Source organism: Schistocerca piceifrons, chromosome 3 (genome assembly GCF_021461385.2).
Source record: "Schistocerca piceifrons isolate TAMUIC-IGC-003096 chromosome 3, iqSchPice1.1, whole genome shotgun sequence".
Taxonomy (NCBI): domain Eukaryota; kingdom Metazoa; phylum Arthropoda; class Insecta; order Orthoptera; family Acrididae; genus Schistocerca; species Schistocerca piceifrons.
This window is the reverse complement of record NC_060140.1, coordinates 855,679,499-855,701,222: the sequence shown is the minus strand read 5'-3', so window position 1 is coordinate 855,701,222 and position 21,724 is coordinate 855,679,499. Positions and strand designations below refer to the sequence as shown.

At 45.0% G+C, this 21,724-nt stretch overlaps 1 protein-coding gene across 1 annotated transcript in view; it reads right to left on the bottom strand.

Moving 5' to 3' along the window:
- The window catches only part of LOC124789776 (parafibromin), an 82,771-nt gene that overhangs the window by 10,498 nt on the left and 50,549 nt on the right, over nucleotides 1-21,724 (bottom strand). The window contains exon 8 of the mRNA XM_047257242.1: nucleotides 1,900-2,129. Coding sequence (XP_047113198.1) covers nucleotides 1,900-2,129 — 230 coding nt within the window. The remainder of the gene's footprint in view (nucleotides 1-1,899; nucleotides 2,130-21,724) is intronic.

The following is a 21,724-nucleotide window of genomic DNA, read 5'->3' as shown; positions in this document are numbered from 1 at the left end:
TATGTAGCCACATTTAAATTCCATATAAACTATTGGCTGTTGAAGTAAATCTTTTATAATGTTTCTGTTTTCATAACACAGAAAAACTTTATCTTGGTTTTAGTTCTTTTTTAAAACCATATCTTAATGAGTTTTACAATTGGTAGATCAAGCTTGACTTGGAATGTGAGCAAAAGGATTTTCCTTATTTTAGTTTATTTGTTGTTACTAATACAGGTATCAAATTGTCATTCTGCACATTATTCACCCAGACCTCGCTCCACAGTCCCATGTGGTACAACATACCACAAAGTACTTAACAACAAAGACTAGATTCATAAGTGGTTAAAAATGATAATCTAACTATATATAAAAAAACAACACACAAGTTTCACCAGGCAAACAAAACTACATCAAAAATAGTAAAAATTTAAATGTCTCTGTAAACCTTTGACAGGAATTTAAAAAAAGAACAACCTTATCTAACTAATTAAAATTTGGCCCCAGCAGTGACATGATTATGTAAGTTATTTGTTGAAATGTTTACTGTAAGCACAAATCAAATATGACAGAATTTATATTTCTCTTCTATTTTTCCCATAAATACAAAATGAAAGGGTAAATGTGCAATGTACAAGCTGCACTGGACATTAAAGAATGTGCCTGCATTGAAATATTACTGACAAAACTGATAAAACACAATTACAAATGTATTTTACAAGTACAAAAATACAGTTTCATCACCACAATCACCTTTTCAATCACTACATCCATACATAGAGGCTAGTTGAATCTGGGTGAGGATGCAGCTCTGTGCAAGTCAACTGCACAAAATACTTTGTTATATCTATTGAGATCAAAATTTTTTAATATCACCACCAGCCCAAAAAATTTATATCCAAATATAAATGGAACAATGAAATATTATGAAGAGGGTATACTGCTACTCACCATATAGTGGATTGTTGAGTCGCAGACATGCACAACAAAAAGACTGCTAAACAAGTAAGCTTTTGGCTCAAAGGCCTTCCTCTGAATTATACCGCTGGCTGGATGGCTGGCTGGGTGTGGTGTCTAATTCAGAAGGCCTTAGGGCTGAAAGCTTACTTGTTTAGCAGTCTTTTTGTTGTGCTTATCTGCAACTCAACATCTCCACTATATGGCGAGTAGCAGTCTACCCTTTTCATAGTATTATTATTATTCCATCCAGGATTTTCCACTGTTCAAGTATAAGAAAACTGTGACAATCAGTTACTTGCAGCTGGATGTGGCGACACTGATTCTTTGCGAGTATTTACTTGCTTATTGAAATTGGCGTGTACACCGTATGAGACAGGAGACATACCATAGACATTCACAAGAACTACCAGTCAGCTTCACACTTCATGCATCTAAAATACTGGTCATAATAATGTACAGAAGGTTAGAAATGAAAATTGTGGAACTAATAGTTGAGAGTCAATTTGGTCTTAGTACATGTAAAGGATGCTCTGATACTACACTTACTAATGGAAGCAAGGCTTGGAGAAGAAAAACTGACACACTTTAATTGGATTTGTCAATGTAGGAAGAGGTAAGGAGGGGAAGGGAAGTACATGTCAAAACAGGATATAAATGGGAAATGAAAGAAGAGAAGAAAGCCGAAGGAAACTGAGTGTGAAGGAGACAACAGATGAAGATAGGAGGGAAGAGAATAGAAACTATGAAATAAAAGTGCTGCTCGAAGTGATTTCATTTAAGTAATGCAAGGAGTGAAGGGGATCACCCACTGTATAATTGAGGCATTCAGTGACACACACAAACACACACACACACACACACACACAATCCTAAGCAACTACACCCTCCAAGTGCTGATACTATTTTATTTTGCTGTACTTGCAATCTTGTAAATGGAAAAGCAAAAATACACTGGTTCACCTTTTGAAAAAATTTCAACAGGGTTACCACCCCAGGGCCAGCCCTTGAACTGCCACGAAGGCCCCATAACGAAAACTGCCACTACGCGATCCCAGTCAGCATTGGTGAGCTTTTGCGGGTTGTCGATGACACGGTATGGTACAGTTGTAGCACCTTCCTTGCGACGCTGGAGGAGGACTTCGTTGTCACGTTTGGCACCCTGAAGTTTCTTCTCCTCTGTGCTCAAGTACCTGTAGCAATAACAATGAGAAATGTGTATAGATACTAACATTTCCATACTTCACATCCAACAGGCAATAGGCATAATGACATGCATGTATTGTATAACACGACATACTGTATTTACCCAAGTATACGACAACCCTGAATATACGACTCCCCCCCCCCCCTTTTTTAAGAGACTCATTGAGAAAAAAATTATTTTTTAACATATTCTTACCAATCAAAATTATAAACTTTTAGTGATGTGTAAGGTGTCTGCCTAAAAAGTTACCATTACTCCTAAACATAACCCATCTCAATTCAAAAATGATAGCAAAGTGCATAGCTACGACACTATTCTAATTTAATTCTGAGTCTGGCACAGGAATGTAGTACTAAAAACACTAGTACACAGGGTGCACAGCATCTCAGACGCAGAGAACCTGCCCCAGGAATTGGAACACCTCAAAACCGTGTTCCCAGAAAATGGGTACTGGGAATGGCAGATTAGACGCGCTCTCCGTCCCACCATCACAGCACAACTTGTGGAGACGGATGAAGTCATGGAAGAAGAGGTAGCCACTGCCTTTATTCCGTACAATAGAGCACTATCGGGGAAAATTGTCTGTATATTAGAGAAACACCGTTTAAAACCCTCTTTTGCCTGCCCAATAAAACACGGGCATTACTGGGAAGTGTGAAAGATGACCTCGGTTCGGGGAAGGCCGGCATATACCAAATTCCCCGTGAGTGTGGGAAGACTTATATCGCACAAACAGTACGCGCCATCGAAGATCGTTGCTGAGAACATCAAAGGCACACTCAACTGATATACCCAAATAAGTCGGCAGTAGCAGGGCACTGTTTGTCCTAGAAACATGAGATCGATTATGAGCGTAGCAAGATCCTGGCTCAGACCTCTAAATACTGGGACAGCGTTATAAGGGAGGCTATCAAAATTCGCACCAGGGAAGATCTTGTCAACCGAGATTGCGGCTACAATCTCAGCAAGGCTTGAGACCGGGCATTGAATGTAATTAAGACGACTCTCAGCAAGAAGTATGAACTGGTGACCAGGACGGACATAGCAAGCACATCGACGCTACGACAGATTCCGACGCCCACGTCTTCGTGACTGCCGGCGCGCAGGTGCGGACGGCGAAGAGAGCGGCGCACAGGGGGAGGGGATTTAAATCGGCCGCGCACCCTCAGGAGCTCAGTGCGTCAGCGCACCTGACGATGGCGACATGTCTGATCACTGAAATATTGAGCCCATTGGCCATTATGAACCGGCAGTATACCCGTGGTCTGTTTGAGCATTCGAAAGGCCTGTTTTCTTTTGTCCAGCAGGCAGTGACAAAATAGACGTTATCAGATCGAGAAACCACACCAGCCTTGGGTACTATTTGTATTAACAGCTTTTTCAGTATTAGACGACATTTAGATATTTCATGTAGCAAAACGTTTGACGAACTTTGATGAGGTAATAGATTCTTTTGCAGAAAGGAAAGCACACCATGTAAAGCTGTAGCAAGATTATATATAAAGAAGATGTGACTTACCAAACGAAAGTGCTGGCAGGTTGATAGACACACAAACAAACACAAACATACACACAAAATTCAAGCTTTCGCAACCAACGGTTGCTTCATCAGGAAAGAGGGAAGGAGAGGGAAAGACGAAAGGATGTGGGTTTTAAGGGAGAGGGTAAGGAGTCATTCCAATCCTGGGAGCGGAAAGACTTACCTTAGGGGGGAAAAGGACAGGTATAACTCCTACACACACATATATCCATCCACACATACACAGACACAGGCAGACATTTGTAAAGGCAAAGAGTTTGGGCAGAGATGTCAGTTGACGCGATAGTACAGAGGCAAAGATGTTGTTGAAAGACAGGTGAGGTATGAGCGGCGGCAACTTGAAATTAGCGGAGGTTGAGGCCTGGTGGGTAACGAGAAGAGAGGATATATTGAAGGGCAAGTTCCCATCTCCGGAGTTCTGACAGGTTGGTGTTAGTGGGAAGTATCCAGATAACCCGGACAGTGTAACACTGTGCCAAGATGTGCTGGCCGTGCACCAAGGCATGTTTAGCCACAGGGTGATCCTCATTACCTACAAACCCTGTCTGCCTGTGTCCATTCATGCGAATGGACAGTTTGTTGCTGGTCATTCCCACATAGAAAGCTTCACAGTGTAGGCAGGTCAGTTGGTAAATCACGTGGGTACTGTCACACGTAGCTCTGCCTTTGATCGTGTACACCTTCTGGGTTACAGGACTGGAGTAGGTGGTGGTGGGAGGGTGCATGGGACAGGTTTTACACCGGGGGCGGTTACAAAGGTAGGAGCCAGAGGGTAGGGAAGGTGGTTGGGGATTTCATAGGGATGAACTAAGAGGTTACGAAGGTTAGGTGGACGGCGGAAAGACACTCTTGGTGGAGTGGGGAGAATTTCATGAAGGATGCATCTCATTTCAGGGCAGGATTTGAGGAAGTCGTATCCCTGCTGGAAAGCCACATTCAGAGTCTGGTCCAGTGATCCAGTCCCGGAAAGTATCCTGTCACAAGAGGGGCCCTTTTGGGGTTCTCCTGTGGGAGGTTCTGGGTTTGAGGGGATGAGGAAGTGGCTCTGGTTATTTGCTTCTGTATCAGGTCGGGAGGGTACTTGCAGGATGCGAAAGCTGTTTTCAGGTTGTTGGTGTAATGGTTCAGGGCTTCCGGACTGGAGCGGATTCGTTTGCTACGAAGACCTAGGCTGTAGGGAAGGGACTGTTTGATGTGGAATGGGCGGCAGCTGTCATAATGGAGGTACTGTTGTTTGTTGGTGGGTTTGATGTGGACGGACGTGTAAAGCTGGCCATTGGATAGGTGGAGGTCAACGTCAAGGAAAGTGGTATGGGATTTGAAGTAGGACCAGGTGAATCTGATGGAACCAAAGGAGTTGAGGTTGGAGAGGAAATTCTGGAGTTCTTCTTCACTGTGGGCCCAGATCATGAAGATGTCATCAATAAATCTGTACCAAACTTTGGGTTGCCAGGCTTGGGTAACCAAGAAGGCTTCCTCCAAGCGACCCATAAATAGGTTGGCGCACGAAGGGGCCATGCTGGTACCCATGGCTGTTCCCTTTAATTGTTGGTATGTCTGGCCTTCGAAAGCAAAGAAGTTGTGGGTCAGGATGAAGCTGGCTAAGGTAATGAGGAAAGAGGTTTTAGGTAGGGTGGCAGGTGATCGGCATGAAAGGAAGTGCTCCATCGCAGCGAGGCCCTGGACGTGCGGAATATTTGTGTATAGGGAAGTGGCATCAATGGTTACAAGAATGGTTTCCAGGGGTAATAGATTGGGTAAGGATTCCAGGCGTTCGAGAAAGTGGTTGGTGTCTTTCATGAAGGATGGGAGACTGCATGTAATGGGTTGAAGGTGTTGATCTACGTAGACAGAGATACGTTCTGTGGGGGCTTGGTAGCCAGCTACAATGGGGCGGCCGGGTTGATTGGGTTTGTGAATTTTAGGAAGAAGGTAGAAGGTAGAGGTGCGGGGTGTCGGTGGGGTCAGGAGGTTGATGGAGTCAGGTGAAAGGTTTTGTAGGGGGCCTAAGGTTCTGAGGATTCCTTGAAGCTCCGCCTGGACATCAGGAATGGGACTACCTTGGCAAACTTTGTAAGTAGTGTTGTCTGAAAGCTGACACAGTCACTCAGCCACATACTCCTGACAATCAAGTACCACGGTCATGGAACCCTTGTTCGCCGGAAGAATGACGATGGATCGGTCAGCCTTCAGATCACGGATAGCCTGGGCTTCAGCAGTGGTGATGTTGGGAGTAGGATTATGGTTTTTTAAGAAGGATTGAGAGGCAAGGCTGGAAGTCAGAAATTCCTGGAAGGTTTGGAGAGGGTGATTTTGAGGAAGAGGAGGTGGGTCCCGCTGTGACGGAGGACGGAGCTGTTCCAGGCAGGGTTCAATTTGGATAGTGTCTTGGGATGTTGGATCATTAGGAGTAGCATTAGGATCATTTTTCTTTGTGGCAAAGTGATATTTCCAGCAGAGTGTACGAGTGTAGGACAGTAAATCTTCGACGAGGGCTGTTTGGTTGAATCTGGGAGTGGGGCTGAAGGTGAGGCCTTTGGGTAGGACAGTTGTTTCGGATTGGGAGAGAGGTTTGGAGGAAAGGTTAACTACTGAATTAGGGTGTTGTGGTTCCAGATTGTGTTCATTCGAATTTTGAGGTTTTGGGGGGAGTGGAGCAGGAAGTGGGAGATTGAGTAGACGGGAGAGACTGGGTCTGTGTGCAATGAGAGGAGGTTGAGGTTTGCTGGAAAGGTTGTGAAGGGTGAGTGAGTTGCCTTTCCGGAGGTGGGAAACCAGGAGATTGGATAGTTTTTTGAGGTGGAGGGTGGCATGCTGTTCTAATTTGCGGTTGGCCTGTAGGAAGATGCTCTGAACAGCCGGTGTGGATGTGGGAGAGGAAAGATTGAGGACTTTTATTAAGGATAGGAGTTGACAGGTGTGTTCATTGGCTGAGTTGATGTGTAGGTGAAGGATTAGGTGGGTGAGGGCAATGGATTGTTCAGTTTGGAACTGGTATAGGGACTGATGGAAAGAAGGGTTACAAGCAGAGATGGGAACTTTAAGTGTGAGGCGTTTGGGGGTCATGCCAAATGTCAGACAGGCCTGGGAAAATAAAATATGGGAGCGTAATCTGGCTAGGGCGAAGGCATGTTTGCGTGAGGGAATGTAAATAAAACTTAATGGGGTCGTTGTGGGATGTTGTGAGGGTAACATGGTATTAGAAGGTGGAAAGTGTGACATGAGGCTGAAATGAAAATGAAAATAAAAATATATGGGGAGAGATAAAGGTGAACTGGAAAGCAACTCGAGATCTGGTGTGAAAAAAGGCGAAAAATTGTTGAGCTATGTTGATCCTGTGGTGAACTTGGGTTGGTAAACAACGATGTGCACAAAGGTTAGGTGGTAGTGTTGCTTCCAAAACACGTTAAAGGGTGGATAAATTCGGGAAAATTTCGAAAAAAACTGCGTACAAATGTATAAACAGGAGTGGTTTTGTGGTGGCACATTATGAAAATGAGGCTAACAATTGTCTGACATAGAAATAATGACGTTAAAACCTGAGGGAAGCAGCTAAAAATGATCAGTGATGTGGGAAAAACAGAAATGGACATAAAGCGAAAGTTATTAGAACTAGCCGAAATGGTTGTTTAATACGTGAAAGGAACTGTTTGTGGACTGGAAACGGTGGATTTTATAGCAGCGGTAGTGTTGAAAGCAGAAAAAAATTTTTTTGGTTGTGGTTTGGAAGTGGGTTACGTATTATTGAGTATATATAGGCGGGATAAAATTCTATGGTAGATTAAGGTAAAAAGGAGAAGGTGAATACAAAGTGATCTCCCACTTCCTTCTTCCGGCGGACAAGGGTTCCATGACCGTGGTACTTGATCGTCGGGAGTATGTGGCTGAGGGACTGCGTCAGCTTTCAGATAACACTACTTACAAAGTTTGCCAAGGTAGTCCCATTCCTGATGTCCAGGCGGAGCTTCAAGGAATCCTCAGAACCTTAGGCCCCCTACAAAACCTTTCACCTGACTCCATCAACCTCCTGACCCCACCGACACCCCGCACCCCTACCTTCTACCTTCTACCTAAAATTCACAAACCCAATCATCCCGGCCGCCCCATTGTAGCTGGTTACCAAGCCCCCACAGAACGTATCTCTGCCTACGTAGATCAACACCTTCAACCCATTACATGCAGTCTCCCATCCTTCATCAAAGACACCAACCACTTTCTTGAACGACTGGAATCCTTACCCAATCTGTTACCCCCAGAAACCATCCTTGTAACCATTGATGCCACTTCCTTATACACAAATATTCCGCACTTCCAGGGCCTCGCTGTGATGGAGCACTTCCTTTCACGCCGATCACCTGCCACCCTACCTAAAACCTCTTTCCTCATTACCTTTGCCAGCTTCATCCTGACCCACAACTTCTTCACTTTCGAAGGCCAGACATACCAACAATTAAAGGGAACAGCCATGGGTACCAGGATGGCCCCCTCGTACGCCAACCTATTTATGAGTCACTTAGAGGAAGCCTTCTTGGTTACCCAAGCCTGCCAACCCAAAGTTTGGTACAGATTTATTGATGACATCTTCATGATCTGGACCCACAGTGAAGAAGAACTCCAGAATTTTCTCTCCAACCTCAACTCCTTTGGTTCCATCAGATTCACCTGGTCCTACTCCAAATCCCATGCCACTTTCCTTGAAGTTGACCTCCACCTGTCCAATGGCCAGCTTCACACGTCCGTCCACATCAAACCCACCAACAAGCAACAGTACCTCTATTATGACAGCTGCCACCCATTCCACATCAAACGGTCCCTTCCCTACAGCCTAGGTCTTCGTGGCAAACGAATCTGCTCCAGTCCGGAATCCCTGAACCATTACACCAACAACCTGAAAACAGCTTTCACATCCCGCAACTACCCTCTCGACCTGGTACAGAAGCAAATAACCAGAGCCACTTCCTCATCCCCTCAAACCCAGAACCTCCCACAGAAGAACCACAAAAGTGCTCCACTTGTGACAGGATACTTTCCGGGACTGGATCAGATTCTGAATGTGGCTCTCCAGCAGGGATACGACTTCCTCAAATCCTGCCCTGAAATGAGATCCATCCTTCATGAAATCCTCCCCACTCCACCAAGAGTGTCTTTCCGCCGTCCACCTAACCTTCGCAACCTCTTAGTTCATCCCTATGAAATCCCCAAACCACCTTCCCTACCCTCTGGCTCCTACCCCTGTAACCGCCCCCGGTGTAAAACCTGTCCCATGCACCCTCCCACCACCACCTATTCCAGTCCTGTAACCCGGAAGGTGTACACGATCAAAGGCAGAGCCACGTGTGAAAGCACCCACGTGATTTACCAACTGACCTGCCTACACTGTGAAGCATTCTATGTGGGAATGACCAGCAACAAACTGTCCATTCGCATGAATGGACACAGGCAGACAGTGTTTGTTGGTAATGAGGATCACCCTGTGGCTAAACATGCCTTGGTGCACGGCCAGCACATCTTGGCACAGTGTTACACCGTCCGGGTTATCTGGATACTTCCCACTAACACCAACCTGTCAGAACTCCGGAGATGGGAACTTGCCCTTCAGCATATCCTTTCTTCTCGCTATCCGCCAGGCCTCAATCTCCGCTAATTTCTAATTTCAATTTGCCGCCGCTCATACCTCACCTGTCTTTCAACTTCATCTTTGCCTCTGTACATCCGCCCCGACTGACATCTCGGCCCAAACTCTTTGCCTTTACAAATGTCTGCTTGTGTCTGTGTATGTGTGGATGGATATGTGTGTGTGTGCGAGTGTATACCTGTCCTTTTTTCCCCCAAGGTAAGTCTTTCCGCTCCCGGGATTGGAATGACTCCTTACCCTCTCCCTTAAAACCCATATCCTTTTGTCTTTCCTTCTCCTTCCCTCTTTCCTGACGAGGCAACCATTGGTTGCGAAAGCTAGAATTTTGTGTGTATGTTTGTGTTTGTTTGTGTGTCTATCGACCTGCCAGCGCTTTTGTTTGGTAAGTTTCATCATCTTTCTTTTTAGATATATTTTTCCCACGTGGAATGTTTCCCTCTATTATATATATATATATATATACACACACACAAAGATGATAAGACTTACCAAACAAAAGCACTGGCAGGTCAATAGACACACAAACATACACACAAAATTCTAGCTTTCGCAACCAACGGTTGCTTCGTCAGGAAAGAGGAGATGCATTTTTTATTGTATATTTCATGTGTCATACCATATGCTCTCTTCATTTTCTGTTGTCTGATCTTCTGTGCAACTTTCTCTCCTCCGGTTGGCTCCAAAATTTCACCTAGGTATTTAAAATGTTTTACTCTATTTATTTTTCCGTATTTTGTGTTCAAACTGTGTATATGGAATTTCGTACAGAAAAATTCTGTCTTTTGAAACGAAATTTGTAAACCTACTTTATCCGCGCATTCCTTAAGGATCTCTATTTGTTTGGTGGCGATTTCTTCATCATCTGCAAGTATGGCCAAGTCGTCCGCGAATGCTAAACACGATATCTCCACGTTGTCTTTGGTTCTACCAAGATGGATTGGTTTCCAGTAGGATTGATTTTTTAATTCTTTTTCCCATTCCTTAATGACTTTATCCAGGACTATATTAAACAGAAGTGGAGATAGCCCGTCACCTTGACGTACTCCAGTTTTTATGAGAAAAGGTTCAGAGATTTCTCCCCTGAATTTAACTTTAGATACAGTGTCTGTCAGTGATTCTTTGATAAGCCTTAGTGTTTTGGAGTCAAGTCCAAGTTCCTCTAAAATGTTAAACAAAGATTGCCGGTCAATTGAGTCATAGGCTTTCTTAAAATCTACAAATGTACAAATTATGGGGGCATTTCTAATTGCTTTGTGTTTTAATATTGTCTTTAAATTAAATATTTGTTCTATGCATGAGCGACCGGGGCGGAAGCCTGCTTCATAATCACCAATTTGGCGTTCCAGCTGCTCTTGTGTTCTTTTCAGCAGGCATGTTGAGAGAATTTTGTAGGTGACTTGTAAAAGTGAGATTCCCCTGTAGTTATTGACATTTGTTCTGTCTCCTTTTTTATGTAACGGGTGAATAAGGGCACATTTCCAATCCTCTGGTAATTTTTCTGTTTCCCATATTTTTGTTATTATTTTTGTGAGCTCTTGCAACGTCTTTGGTCCTAGGTTTTTTAATAGCTCTGCAACAATGCCATCTTCGCCAGATGTTCTATTATTTTTTAAGTTTTTAATGTGACATTTGATTTCTTCCTGTGTTGGTGGTAATGAATCCGGTTGAGCGTTGGCACTGATTTCTTTGGGAAACCTTAAACTAGGTTCTGGGCAATTTAGTAGGTTAGAAAAATATTGAGCCAATACTTGACAGTTTTCCTGGTTTGTTAGGGCTAATTTACCATCTGGTTTTCTGAAACATAAATTTTGAGGGATATATCCTCGTATTTTATCTGCGAAAGTTCTGTAGAAGTCTCTTGTATTATAGTTTTGGAAATTTTCTTCTATGGCATCCAGTTGTGCCTTTGTGTACTTCCTTTTTGCTTGCCTAATAGATTTTGAAACCTGTTTTCTAACCTCGTTAAATAAATGTAGACTTTCTTGTGATTTTTTACTGTTATATTCTTGAAATGCCTTTTTTCTCCTTTCCAATGCATTTTCACAGTCTGAATCCCACCAAGGGTGTTTGAATATCTTTTTCAAGGGAATAGTTTCCTTAGCTATTCGCGTGATTTTAGAATGAAATTCTTCCCATGTGTTTGCCTTTTCCTTCTCCCATTCTTCTTTTACTTTAGATTCTTTAATCTTCTTGGTGTCATATTTCTGTTTTCTTCTGATGACTTCTTTGTGCTGTAAACTTGATTTTAATTATATATATATATATATATATATATATATATATATATATATATATATATATATATATATATATATATATATATAGAGAGAGAGAGAGAGAGAGAGAGAGAGAGAGAGAGAGAGAGAAAGAAAGAGGAGGGGGGGGGGGGGGGGGGGGGGAACCTCGCTTTTCTAAGGAAATGCAATCCGAAAATGAAGGAAGTAGGTTACAGTATGCTTGTTTGCCCACTGGTTGAATACTGCTCAGCAGTGTGGGATCCATAACAGACAGGGTTGATAGAAGAGATAGAGAAGATCCAATGGAGAGCAGCGCGCTTTGTTACAGGATCATTTAGTAATTGCGAAAGCGTTACGGAGATGATAGATAAACTCCAGTGTAAGACTCTGCAGGAGAGACACTCAGTAGCTCGGTACGGGCTTTTGTTGAAGTTTCGAGAACATACCTTCACCGAGGAGTCAAGCAGTATATTTCTCCCTCGTACGTATATCTCGCGAAGAGACCATGAGGATAAAATCAGAGAGATTAGAGGTCACACAGAGGCATAGCGACAATACTCCTTTCCACGAACAATACGAGACTGGAACAGAGGGGAGAACCGATAAGAGGTACTCAAGGTACCCTCCGCCACTCACCGTCAGGTGGCTTGCGGAGTATGGATGTAGATGTAGATCCCTTGTCTTACCTGGTTTTATGCATCCTGTGTTTCATTTTATGCCACACAGAACAGAAAGTTATTAGCTAAGAGGCAATAAAGACTCCAAATTTTCTGAAGAGTTCTTGTTCTTCCAGTTACAAATAATCCCATCCAGTATTAATTGCGAGGTTTTTTTTTTTTAAGAGGGGCTTGATAAACCGGCTGACTGGGTGCAGGAGAGGCACCAGAGGACATTTTTAATTTCTGCTGTCTTGAATATAGTTTGATTGCATCCATTACAAAATATACACATTTGAATTCCACAGTTCAAAGTACAGCGATGTGCGGTAGAAGAATGCTGTGTGAAGAGGCATGGCACTGCACTTTGGCACACTTCAGACCAAATAACACTTCTTATGTTTCCTCAGACTCTTCAGAAAGAAGTGTGCTACAAAATGAACTTATTTTTGAAAAGTCTTTTTTTGTTTAGTTTTTTACGCCCTATCTCAAATACTCGAGAGGGGGGGGGAGGGGGGGCACCACCATCATCTAGTATTGGCCCGGTTCAAAATATCGTAGATCTGGGGGTTATGCCCAGAGCAGTCTGAGTTATTGAGGGGGGGGGGGGGGGGGCACTCCATGTGATCTGTGTTTACATTTAGTATTTTGCTGTTTCCTCTTTATTTACTGCTCTCACGTCAAATGAAAAAATTAAAAAAAAAAAAAAAAAGAATGATAATAATAATAATAAAAGTGATATCTGTGGCTGGGAGCTATCAAATGAATTAAAATACATTCACGTAATTATGGAAGGCTACAATATGTTGTTAGTTCCAGATTTTATTTTATTTCCACCTTTCTGACAGTCAAGCATTAATCGTGTTGCAGAACAATGAAGTTATATTTGTTGCTTTTCTAAAGAAATTCGCCTTTTATTTATATTTTCTGCTGATGCAGCCAGTTTGTTCCAAACGAAGTGTTTAATTCCACACTATTGGCTAGTTTCAACTGTTCACTGCATTTCAAATGCACATTTTCATCTATTAGCATGTATGGCATTATGCCATAATAAAGAACCAAACATGAGACAATACAGTATTGGTACTCCACGAAAATTTACATCCCGAAAACCACACTGAAAAGCTTAATATTAGATTGAAGCCTACTTCGTTGGGCATCTGGACATACGGATGTGTACTTCAACGCGAATTATTCATTTTAGTATGGTTCAAGAAATTCTGAGTCTCTTGGAGTATCCTCTGATGTCTTGTTTCTTTTATGACATAATGTAAGATCTTTTAATGTTTTACACATACAAACATACGTGCTTCCTACGTCTTCATAGCTGCACAAGCGCAGGGATGCCTCTTATGTGGCACTCTCTGGCAACTGCTGGAACAAATCTATTTGTAACAGATCTTGGGAAAATATTGCGAATTGTGGTGTGGAAAGCGTTATTTTTCAAAGTATATTTCCTTTTGCGCAAGATGAACTATGTGCGAGAATATACGATGAATTTCTTAAATCACAGAGCGTTTGACTCTCATTTCAAAATCAACTCTTTGATGACAAGCCATTTAGAAGAATTTCGAGCCCAGAAGATCAGAGATTTCTGTTAGTATTAAACATTTTACTGGCACATTTGTGTGATGTGTCTTGAAGTGTAAAACGTGCAAAAAAGCTTAGTTTCTGTTGTAGCTTATTAATTTTTGTGACAAATATTATATGTGAAAAGTTTGATTTTCCTGTAACAACACTATGTATATTAATTTAAACCATTAACTTTTCCTGTTTGTCTGTTTGCGCTACTTAACAGTGATGTTCCTATTGGCTGACTACATTGCGTGTCCTATGCTATGAATATCCGCTGTCATCAGCTGGCAAGATCACATGACACGAGCTATGACTGGCTTACAAAAGCACATCGCAATCTCGATTTCAATGCTTCGGAAAGCAACATGCAGTTTTTAGTGCAATTTGAATTTATACTTTCGCAATACAAAAATATGCAGTGTGTAAACAAAACGTGGTTTTCTCCCCTGAGTTTCGTTTTCTAAAGTACCAGGAAATTCTAAGTCGCTGTATAAAACCATAACCATTCAAATGATTGATAAATTTTACAGTTTCGAGGGAATGTATACAGTCACTTAACACAGAAAAAGTGTATTTTCACCCGGGAGAAAGTGTTTCCAGGGTGTATACGACCTGGGACAACCGGGAAATCCGGGAAAAACCCGGGAATTCTTTCATCCGGGAGAAAACCGGGAAAAACCCGGAAATTTTTCGGAATTCTGGGAATTTTTCATTGTTTTAGCTTTCAGTTAAATTTTTGTAATTTTGACTGCAGAATTGATTCTCTAGCAAAGAATGTTATTGTATCCTGCTACTGGAGAATGATACTGCAGCAATAAAATATAAACGAGAGGGAAAAAAATAAAACTTTAGTGGCAAAGGAAATGTGCAATTTACAACAACAAACAACCGTGCACGCACAAGCATCTGCAAATAGCAAAAATATGTCAAAGGACGTAGGGCGAAGACTGTAATTCTTCTTAACAATAAACTGCTTGCTATGAGCATGATGTCACAACTGTTCACATTAGGTTCATTTGACCAATTTCCAGCGGTCTGTTACGCATGCGCATTTGAGGTGTGTGTGTGTGTGTGAGGTTTACGGGCGCTAAACAGCGTGGTCATCAGCGCCCAAACAGGAACACATGCAGTGAAGGGACTAAGACGGACAGCGAACAGAACGGCTAAAAGACACAGACCTGACGCAGTTCCAAATCCTCACATACAGAGGCAAAACAAGAGGAGAAGAAACGCACTAAAAAAGGAAAGGAAACACAAGGAAAGGAGGACAGAAACCGAAGGGAAACAAGGAGGTATTCGTGACTGGTGGACCTCTTACCTAAAACCTGGGTGAGCCAGTCACCCAGAGGCACATTAAAACCCTCTCCCTAAAATCCGAGGCAACGAATTGGACAGGATACAAAACCGTAAGACCTTAACCACAGTCGTTGCGTCGTCTTGCAAAATAGAGGGCAAATTCGGTGGCAAAGAAACCACCACCCTCTGGTCAGAGAATGAAAGACAGTCCAGTAAAATGTGGCGGACAGTAATCTGGACGCCACAAGCACTGCAGATTGGGGGGGTCCTCCCGCCGGAGTAAAAAACCATGTGTTAAGGGACTGTGCCCGATGCGGAGGCGAGTGAGGAGAACCTCATCCCGCCTCCATGACTGGTAGGACGTACGCCATGGCCGCGTGGTGGCCTTGACCAGACGCAGCTTATTGTCACCGACTGCCAGCCACTCCTCTTCCCATTGACACATAACATGAAAACACAGGAGGGAGGTAACAGCATGGAGGGGGACGGCACATTCAACAACGTGAGGGAGGGAACATGCATCTTTGGCAGCCACATCCGCCAGTTCGTTTCCCCTAATACCCGCGTGCCCCGGCACCCAGCAGAAAGAAACCTCCTTCCCCCGCCGTTGCAGATGGAGTAGGGCATCATGGATGTTCTGGACGACTGTATCCGCTGGGTACAAGTGTTGCATGGTCTGAAGGGCACTCAGGGAGTCAGAACAGATGAGGAACTTAAGACTGGGAACACATCTCATCTGCTCCAATGCCCGCAAGATCGCAAACAATTCGGCATCAAAGATGGTAAACGCCGCAGGAAGCCGTAACTTGACGACGCGATCAGGGAAAACAACAGCACAACCAACAGAGTCCCCCTGTTTAGAGTCATCTGTAAATACTGGTACATGGTCGGGATGCTGGTGTAAAATATCGGAAAATAAGGAGGTAAAAACAAACGCAGGAGTGCAGCTCCTCCGGTACTCCGACAAGTCTAAAAGGACGCTGGGCCTCTGGAGCAACCAGGGAGGCAGGCGGGTAAAACCTTGTCGTTGGGGGGCCACATGCTCCACACAAAGGGACTCAAGCAAATGCTTGGCACAAATCCCAAATGGTCTCGTTGCCCTGGGACAACTGGAAAAGCGACGTTCCATAGGTGGTCGGGCAACGGTAGGGTACGCAGGGGAGGTAGGACAGGCAAGGAATTGACACACCCGTCGCACCATGAGGAGTTTCCGCTGGATGGCGAGCAGCGGCTCTCCTGCCTCAGCACACAGGCTGGGTATGGGACTGGTACGGAAGGCACCAGTGGCCAGCCTGATACCCTCATGGTGTACTGCGTCAAGAATCTTCAGATACGAAGGCCTCGCTGACCCATACACGGTGCAACCATAGTCAAGACGCGATCGCACGAAAGCCCTATAAAACTGCAGCAGACGCGCCCGATCTGCTCCCCAGGATCGATGGCTCAGACACTTCAAAATATTCAGTGCCTTCAGAGCCCGCACCTTTAGGTCCTTAAGGTGAGGCAACCACGACAACTTGGAATCAAAAGTGAGGCCCAGGAACCTCACAGTGTCTCTAAAAGGAAGAACGGTGTCCCTCAGACGCAATTCAGGGGAGGTAAAAAGACGTCGAGAATGATTAAAATGAACACACATACATTTGTCTGCAGAAAAGGTAAAACCCGTCTTCGCAGTCCATCCCTCTAAGCACTTTGCTGCAACTGCCGACTAGCAGTGACAAGACTGGAGGAAGAACAGAAAACAGCAAAATCATCCACAAACAAGGAGCACTGGGCAGGACTCCGTATAGTGGACGTGATACTGTTAATGGCGACGGCAAAGAGGGTGACACTTAAAACGCTTCCCTGAGGAACACTATTCTCCTGCACGTACAAATCAGATACCACATTACCAACCCGATATCGAAAGAGGCGGTGGGAAAGAAAGGACCGAATGAAGATGGGGAGACAGCCACGAAAGCCCCACTCATGGAGTTGATTGAGGATAAGGCGGCGCCAAGTAGTGTCATACGCCTTATTAATGTCAAAGAATACACCTAGACAATGCTGGGTACGTAGGACGGCCTGCTGGGTGGCCACCTCAAGCAGGGTCAAGTTGTCTATAGTGGAACGACATCTCCGAAAGCCACACTGAGGGGGCTAAGGAGCTGCCTGGTCTCGAGCAGCCAAACCAGGCGACGGTTGACCATGCTTTCCAACGTCTTCCCGACACAGCTCGTCAAAGCAATACTTCGATAACTACTGGGGTGCGTTCGGTCCTTCCCCGGTTTGAGGAGGGGAATCAAAATCGCCTCCCTCCACGAGTCAGGGTACGTGCCGGATAACCATATCATATTAAAACAATTCAGGAGAACTTCCTTGGATGGCAGCAACAAGTGCTGCAGCATGCTGTACCGAATTTAATCATGACCAGGCGCAGTATCATGAGCCACAGACAGCGCCGAATCCAGTTCCCACATTGTGAAGGGGCAGTTGTAGGGTTCAGAATTTGGAGACCGGAAGTCCAAGTGGCCCCTCTCGATGGCAGTGTGGTAGCAGCAGAAATCTGGATCACAGTTAATAGTGGCGGTAGATTCCGCAAAATGCATGGCCAGTGTCTGGGCAATGTCTCTCGGCGCCGTGAGGAGACATCCTTGATGCAGCAATGCCGTGACAGGTAGTTGGCTGAGTTTCCCGGAAATCCTCCTGATGGCTTCCCATACTTTTGTGGAACTAGTGGAGCGGGAGATGGAGTTCAAGAACGATTGCCATGACAGTCGTTTGCTCTCTTTAATCACTCGCCGCACTTTGGCCCTTGCCATCCGAAAGGCCGCAAGATTGTCAGCTGATGGACGGCACTTGAAGCGGTGCAGAGCTGCACAGCAGGCTCGGATGGCTGAGCGGCACTCAGTGGTCCACCAAGGGACAGGACGCCTCTTGCGATGACCTGATGACCGTGGGATTGACAATTCAGCAGCATGGGAGATCACGGCTGTAACATGGTCTACCCATTCGTGGACGCTGGCACGGTGTTCCAAAACAGCCAGTTGGCTGAAAAGTGTCCAGTCAGCTCTGCAGAGGTGCCACCGGGACGGCACTGGGAATGCCACAGCCTCATCCAGGAGGCGAATCCAAAGGGGGAAGTGGTCACTAGAATGGAGGTCAGCAGCAACCTCCCACAGAGCAGAATCCGTGAGTGCCGGAGAGCAAAAGGAAAGGTCAATAGCCGATGACGACCCAGAAGCAGTACAGAAAAGAGTGGGAGCACCAGAGTTGAGGATGCACAGTTCTTCAGACATCATGAGGCTTTCCAGAATGCGACACCTGGGGCAAGTAGTCGGAGAGCCCCATTAGACATTATGAGCATTGAAGTCCCCCAGAAGAAGAAATGGGTGGGGGAGTTGGCTAATAATGTCTGTGAGAGCCGCAGAGTCTATCGCATCCTGAGGTGGTAAGTAAATCGAACAGACTGTGAGCCTCCGACCCACAAGAAGGTCAACTGCAACTGCTTGTAAGTCTGTAACGAGAGGGAGCTCGGATGAGGGGCGCATGTCACGGACAAAAACCGCAACACCACCCTTTGCCCTTTCCCCCGTCAGAGCATCTTTTCGATATACGGTATAGCCCCGTAAAGAAGGAGCATCAGTGGCCCGAAAATGTGTCTCTTGGAGACATAAGCACAAAGGGCACTCTCGTACAAGGAATTGTAATTCGGCCACATGCATCCTGAACCCATTCACGTTCCACTGTAATATGGGAGCCAGTGATCAGGGTGGCTGAACTTTCACCCTGCCTCTGTGCTTTGGAGGAGAGCCAGTACTGGCCGGAGATTTATTCCTGGGGCGAGAAGATCGTCCCCGGTTGACATCAATGTCCATCAGCTCCGATGACGACCCACGGGAGATGTCAGACAGTACGATGGCCTCGTCATCGGACTGACCCTGACTAGTCTCCTGAGGTGGCAAAACCTTCACCTTCGGCGTCTTTGTCTTGGGGGGCTTTGAATGCAGAGCCTTGTCAACAGCTGGAGCTGTACTCACCCAGGCAGAAGGCGCCATATGGGGCGAGGCAGGAAGTACCCCAATGTCAGCAACCACGGCCTTGTCTGATGTTGCGGGGAGAGCTGCAGGTTGCAAAACAACCGCAGCAGCACAAGTGCACTGGCAAACGCAGGTATTAGTGCTAACACTAGCAACCTCTGTTTGCGTAGCAACAGTGGCCATTTGTACCGGTTTTTTCAGAGCAGAAGCGAAAGATGTTGAAAACACAGGAGGTTGCATGGCCTTAAAGAGCTTCTTGGCCTCACCATAGGGGATGCACTTAGATGTTTTAATCTCCTGTATCTTCCGTTCTTCGAGATAGATGGGGCAGACCCGGCTCCAGACAGAGTGACTCCCAGAGCAATTCATGCACTTCACAGGCGATGAATAATCGGCTCCTTCATGGGCAGGCTGACCACATTTACCACGAGTGGCTATCCCATTGCACCCCAACGTAGTATGCCCAAAAGTGCTGACATTTAAAACAGCGCATTGGGTTAGGGAAATATAGCCGTACTGGCAAACGTAAGAACCCCGCTTTAACATGCTCTGGGAGTCTCGGGCAACTGAACGTGAGAATAAACGAGTCGGATTTGACGAGGTCCCCATCGACTCGTTTCATAATATGCTGCACGTCAACAATACCTTTGTCAGCCCACTCAGATTTTAACTCGTCTGTGGGGATATCCACCAAGTCCCTACATGTCACAACACCCTTACTATAATTCAAGGTGGAGTGGAGCTCGGTCTCGATAGCGTACTCTCCGAGACAGATTGCTTTCCAAAGAGAAGCGACTTGACGGGAACTAGAAGTCTCAACTAACAGAGTCCCATTGCGCAGTCGCTTCACAGATTTCAGTGTGCCTGCAATTCCCTCAAGACCCTTGTGGATGTAAAAGGGAGAAATCCTCTCAAAGCTACCCTCCTTCCATTTAATAATCAAAAACATTCTGATTATCAGCATGTGCTCTGTTACGACAGTCTGATAAATCTCTAGCAACACCAGGCGCTGGAGGACTCATAGCACGAAGTCGCTTTTTCGATGGGGTGTGTTTTCCTACCAGTGGCCCACCCAATCCACTGGTAGGGGGAAATGTAGAGGTCGAAGGGTCCATTATGGTCCCACAAGCAGCTAGGGAACTAAAGGTCCGCTCAGACAGAGCCCCGCGTGCCTGAGTAAGCCTTATACATCTGGGGTGCGGCAGGTGCCCCAGAGGTTGCCCGCTTGCGACTGTTCCACCCCAACAGCCATGCATCTTATAGGCGCGGAGCACACCGTAAGATTGAGGGGTTTTTATAGAGGTTGGCCTTCCTCGCAATCCAGGCGATCAAGCCAAGATTACCATTCCCCGCAGCACACCACATTCCACCGCCGTGCCATACGGTGGTCGCTGAAGCATTTCCGGGGGTTACGGTGACAGGAGACTGGCGGCGCTGACCAGTCCCCAGCTTAGGACCCCGGGGTCGCCAAGCCCGTACTCAGCAAATGAATGCTGAGCCCCTGGGGGCTGCGCATTTGAATCGCGTATAAGCAGTACCTTCTCCCGCTACTTGAAGTTCGGCTGTTAGCTGTATCGGTAGTAGCAGCAGGCAGCCAGATGCAAACGAGAAATTTTTTTCTCGTGCGCGCTAGCTGTCAGATTCACGCTTGCACAGAGTTGTCTGAGTTGTAGTGGGGAGGGGGTTAACCTCCACATGACCCGTGTTTATAAAAAGTGAATTCATTGTTTCTCTTCGTGTATTGCTCGCATGTCAAATGAAAACAAAACGGATTTCTGTGGCTGGGAGCTATCAAGTGAATCAAAATACATTCACATAATTACGGAGCGCAAAAATATATTATTAATTTCAGTTTTCTGATTTTATTTTATTTCCAAGTTAGTAGCAGTCAAGCATTAATCGCCTTGCAGAACAGTGAAGTTATTTTTGCAAGTTTGCTAAAGAAATTTGGCTTTATTAATCTTTCCGCAGAGGCGATCATTTTACAGTATTGGCTACTTCCAACTGTTCGCTGAATTTCAAGTGCACGTTATCATCTTCTGCCATATATGGCATTATGCCATAATAAAGAATCAAAAATGAGATTGTAGAGTACTGGTACTCCAAGAAAATTTACATCCCTAAAACCACACTGAAAAGCTTAATATCAGATGGGACCTATTTCATTGTGAATCTGGAAAAAGCCAATTTGCACATCAAGCCGAACTATGCATTTTAGTATGGTTTACGAAATTCCGATGCTCTTGGAGTATCCTCTGATGCTATGTTTCTTTTATGGTGTAATGTAAGCTCTCTTAGTGCTTTATACACACGAACATACGGGCTTCCTACACCACTGCAATTGCACACGCACAATTATGCCTGTTTTCTGGTGCTCTCTGGCAACTGGTAAATCTGACCTATTTCTAACAGTCTCCGAATAGTATTGCGAACGGTGGTTAGAAAAGCGTTACTTTCAAAGTAAATTTCTTTTTACGCAACATGAATTATGTTACGTGTGAGAAAGTGGGATGGATATCTAAATCACAGAGCGTACGAAACTGAACAGTTTGAGGACCAGCCACTTACAAGAATTTCGAGCCGAGAATTTATGTCATAATTTTAAATTTACTGGCACATTTGT